At 32.9% G+C, this 4,715-nt stretch overlaps 1 protein-coding gene across 1 annotated transcript; it reads right to left on the reverse strand.

Moving 5' to 3' along the window:
- Positions 1 to 786: 786 nt before the first annotated feature.
- On the reverse strand, positions 787 to 4,339 carry LOC126665640 (uncharacterized). Its single transcript, XM_050358490.2, has 6 exons — positions 4,206 to 4,339; positions 3,484 to 3,606; positions 2,515 to 2,711; positions 1,614 to 1,811; positions 1,447 to 1,506; positions 787 to 1,110 (listed from the first exon to the last, which is right to left on the reverse strand). Exons 2-6 carry the CDS (start codon positions 3,599 to 3,601, stop codon positions 958 to 960), a joined length of 726 nt encoding a protein of 241 aa, XP_050214447.1. The 5' UTR covers positions 3,602 to 3,606; positions 4,206 to 4,339; the 3' UTR covers positions 787 to 957.
- Between the last annotated feature and the right edge of the window lie 376 nt (positions 4,340 to 4,715).

Raw genomic sequence — 4,715 nt, forward strand, 5'->3', positions numbered from 1 at the left:
GCTTGTCTTTTAATCAATTTTCTTACGTTTTAGAGAAATCATAACTTCCATTTTTTGTTTTTTTGTTAGTTTATTTTGCTCATGATTTACTTGTGTTGAGTGGAAAACTAGAATCTTTTTAGTTAGATGAAAATGGGGTTTGATCATTTTATTGCCATTTAAGAATTTCTGTAAATAAATTCAGTTAATACTACTAGTTGAAAACTTATTTTTCATTACAAGGAAAAAGTGACGTTTACGAATACTCATTTTCTCTACTGTTCCGGATGATTTTCTAAACCTTGCCTATGAATCTCCAGCTCATTCTTCAATAGGCACACGGTCAAAGCCCCGAACTCCTCCCACTATTTGAGAGCTTACGAGTTCATTGAGAACTCATTTACCCTTCTCCTACAGTCCTACAATATCGAACATGTACACAGTCAGAGCCCTAATCTCCTCCCGCTACTTGAGAGCTTACGATTTCATCAAAAATTCATTTCACCCTTCTCTTACATTACTGCTTCAATGTCCGTCACTCGAGAATATTTATCCTTATAATGTAGTCCTTGCTAATCCACAAAGATTCCACATGCCCCGTAAAATTGAAATGCTAAATAGGATAAGACATAAGTTTATTATTCAAATTGGAAATTTTACTGAAGCTAAACAATTCTGTGCGAGCTAGATCTAGCAAGAGACTCTAGCCATTATGAGGAGCTGAATTTGTTTCTTATAGCTCATGCCAATCTGAAGATATAAATAAACTAAGGTATAAACATTAAAATCTAGACAAAAGTTTCAAAGTTTCACCAACGACCAAATAATTGAAATTATAAATAACAATTATAGCATAATTACAACAGCAAGAGAATACCCGTATAAAAAATGTATCATACATGCAAATGGCGTTAAATAAATTTCGGGGAATTTAATTTTTATAATACATTTCATTCCAAATTCTACCGCCATTACTACTTATGAGTCGGCCTTTAACACTGTTGCAGCTTCTTCACCAGCAACTGTGGGTGAATCACAGGCATGTAACATAATGCATATGTCTTTGGTTTCTAGAAACTGTTCCGCATTGGTAAGGATGAGCGGACCATACTCAAATACCATCCTCTTGCACTGCAAACCAACAATATCAATTTAGAATACATGAAATTTATTCCCGACTAATTATGTAAAACTAAGGATTAAATTTGTAGCATTCAGATGGGTAGAGAGAGAGATCTTTATGTTTCCGTCCCACAGTAGACGATGGATGAGATGAGGTTTCCAATAAACAGGTAAAGGCAACTACTATTATCATGCAAATAAGGATGATGACAAATAAAGTATGGAATCCATGAATGGACCAAGTCAGATCAAAACAGTAGCAAGGGTTATTGCAATTTTATTAAACGTTGATTACGTAAGACAACAAATCTCAACATTAAAATTCATTATCATCATTCTTCTTACCTTAGAAGCATGGTTCTCCATAGAGTCACATGCCTTTAAAAGCAACTCGATTATCTCAAGCTGGCAAAAGAAAAGAAACACAATAAGATTTTGAATCAGCAAAAAGAATCTCATAGCCTGAAAATGTTTATGACTATAAATTCTTACTAATGAATACAAGTGCATACCTGTGTGTCGGGATTTTTCAACTTGACTAACACTTCTGAAACAGCACGGTGGCAAATGCCGCATTTATCTTCTTGGAACTTTGAAGAAATGAATACTATTTCCTCACAAAGATTGACCTTGCGACAGAGTGCTTCAGGTTGTACTGATAAAACCTCCGTAAAGAAGAGAGGAGCATAGTAGTCCATCAAAGAGACGCACTGTGTAATTCAAAAGTATAGAACTCTTAAAATTAAAACTCCATAAAGATGCCAAAATAAATTGCCCAGTAACTTCTACAGAGATTACAAGTTAAAAGAATCCATGTTTTTACAAATCTTACCAGCAATAGAGACATTTATATAGGCTACAAAGTCACTACAATGGGACCAAATATAAAAGCAATTTATACCTCGTATGGTTAGTAAATTAGAATATAACAGGAATTAAAATAAATTTTTCCCATTCTATTCTATGATATCCGTGAACTTAAAGAAGTCTAAAAGTATGTGTATAATTTGGATGATACTTGCAAAGCCTGCAATCTGTTGCCCATCTGATTGGGCTTGTGGGTGATGGTTGATCATTTAAATAATTAAAGCCCCTTTTCCATGCAGCATATGATATTTTCTTTGTGTTCTTGCAACAACATTTTATATAAAAGTTGATGTATCTGCTAATATGAGCAAAACCGCAAGAAAATTTATGTTGAAATTTGTGAATGATGAAAAGTTGAATTAGAATACACTTTAAAATATGAGATATCAAATTTGGATAGTTTATGTATTCGCATCTACATGTCAGAGTCCCTTCCAGTTGCCAAAATGAATGCTAATAGGAAGGTGGGGTGCAGGAAATTACTATATTCAATTGGAACCGCAAATTTCTTGAATAGTATCCATCATAAAAGAATTTAGGGAGTACCTGATGCTTGAAAGTAGGAACCCCAGAGCAGGCTTGATGAAGAACAGACAGAATTTTAGTCTGGGTCCTGTTTTCAGATAGGTAGTCAAGTGCTTGAGAAGCATAATCCTCACACAATGAGCATACTTTTTCATTTCCCACTCCTTCATTTGCAGCTTGATTTTTCTCCTCTTGCTCCTGGTCTTTCATTTGTATAGCTGAACCAAGAAAATATCATTACAATAAGTTCAGCAAGACTATCATCACATCAATAATCCTTGAAAGACCAACCAACTTCATCTGATTAAAAAAAGTGCTACATAGACATTCAAATTAGAAGCATCTTAACTGCGAGTCAGTTAACATACTTCACAAAACCATATTTTTAGAATACTTTCTAAATCTAAAAAAATTCCTGAAACTAATACATAAAAAAGTGATAAAAGGAACAAATTTCATGTACCCCCATCTCCAAAATGACGCTAGAGATGTGACGTTTCAAATTTAAACACTTCGGATTAATTATTAGTCTATCCGTGACTTTTCCAATCAAGATCATCATGCAGCGAGGCACATTTATGGCAACATTGTAAAGACATGCTCTTTTCAATTGCAACTCCTAAAATCTATAACTTCTCATTTGACATATCCATGGAAATTGATTAGATGTTGGTAGTTATAAAGATCGATGTAATTAATTAGCAAGCCTTTTCCAATTCAAACAAGCTGGAAGCTTGGAAGCAAATGTTTATCAATCAAGCTACTCGTAAACTTCAATATTATCCAACAGGCAACAAGAGATATACTAAAAAATAATTGGACAAGAATTCAACGCATAATGAGAGAAGAAAATAAATTTATCTAACAATGTGCTACGAGCATATGGCCAATCATAAAAGGCATATGCACCCACTTAAATTAGACATGACAGCATTACTCTAAAAACAAAGTTTCATATAGTCTAATCTAGAAATCTTATGTTAAAGTTACCTATATCAGAGATCACCATGCTATTATGAGAAAACTCGGTGTCTACAATTTGTCTAGCAGCAGAAGCCCAGCCAGCACCCAACACAAGAAGAAATACGAGACCAACTCTGAGATCCATGATGCCTGAAATTGCAAACCATTAGCAATAAAATCAAATGAAGTTCTAGTATGACTTGTGACAAACCGAGAACTGCGGACTATAAGTATAAAAGATATTAAAATCTCAGCGCCGACTGCTGAGCTATACCAATACGAGTAAAATTAAAACTAAAGAAATTCTTCAAAATCCTAGTATGTCCCGACTGCCAAAATTCATATAATATTTCCCGACGAAAATAAATTCTAATCAACTAAACCTAATTAAAAAGGGGGAAATCAAACATCATGCAACAACTATGCCAAGTTAGTAGCTGAAAACAACTACTCAATCAATCAAGATCAATCATTAACAGAGTATGAATTTCTAAAAAAGAATTAACTTTCCAAAATATACCGACCAGCTTAAATACGCAGGGGCTCTCCTCCCCAATTATAAAAAAAATTAAAAAAATTTAACATAACAAGAATCTAATCTAAAGAATTGAAACTAGCAACTCCATCTAAACTGAAACAGTTAAAACTCAAGAAAAAAAAAACACAGACAGTGAGATGATCATTATCACAACAGAATTTGAATTCTGCAAAATTATGAAATTCAAAATTATTAAGAATTTTTTGATTACCTGAGGAGGAATTTGAAGATGATTTTTTAGGTTTTAAAAATTGAGGAAATTGAATTGTGTTTATATTGCTTGTGTTGAGTGTTTGGGAGAGCCAAATCGTGGAATTATTGTTGGCGCTATAAAATAATTGCACGCCACATTTTGGTTTTTATTGCCTGTAGTAAGCTGCATCTTAAGGTTTATTCCTTGATGCTGAAAATTTGTCTTATTCCTTGCTTCTGCTGGCTTAAATTGAAGATGTGTAATCCTCACCGTTGATCCCTTTTTTGTTTGTTAATTTGGTTATTGGATAGGACTTTTGTTATTAGCTTTAGATAACTTGGATAATAATTGTATTAAACTATTAAAAAATAATTGCGTTTAAGAAATTACAACCATTATGAATTGACTTCAAAATTTATATGATTCTCATATCTAATAGACTGGAATTTTTCATCAAAAAAAAAAAGAAATAGACTAGAATTTAAAAGAATCTCAAAAAAAAAAGTATTTTTATTAGTAGTTTATATG

This window comes from Mercurialis annua, linkage group LG1-X, assembly GCF_937616625.2.
Source record: "Mercurialis annua linkage group LG1-X, ddMerAnnu1.2, whole genome shotgun sequence".
Taxonomy (NCBI): Eukaryota; Viridiplantae; Streptophyta; class Magnoliopsida; order Malpighiales; family Euphorbiaceae; genus Mercurialis; species Mercurialis annua.

Coding starts and splice junctions, on each gene's coding strand:
- LOC126665640 (XM_050358490.2), bottom strand. CDS start 3,601: ATGGATCTCAGAGTTGGTCTCGTATTTCTTCTTGTGTTGGGTGCTGGC. Junction 1,507..1,613: donor TGAAAAATCCCGACACACAG/GTATGCACTTGT, acceptor TTCTTTTGCCAG/CTTGAGATAATCGAGTTGCT. Junction 1,111..1,446: donor TGGAGAACCATGCTTCTAAG/GTAAGAAGAATG, acceptor GTTGGTTTGCAG/TGCAAGAGGATGGTATTTGA.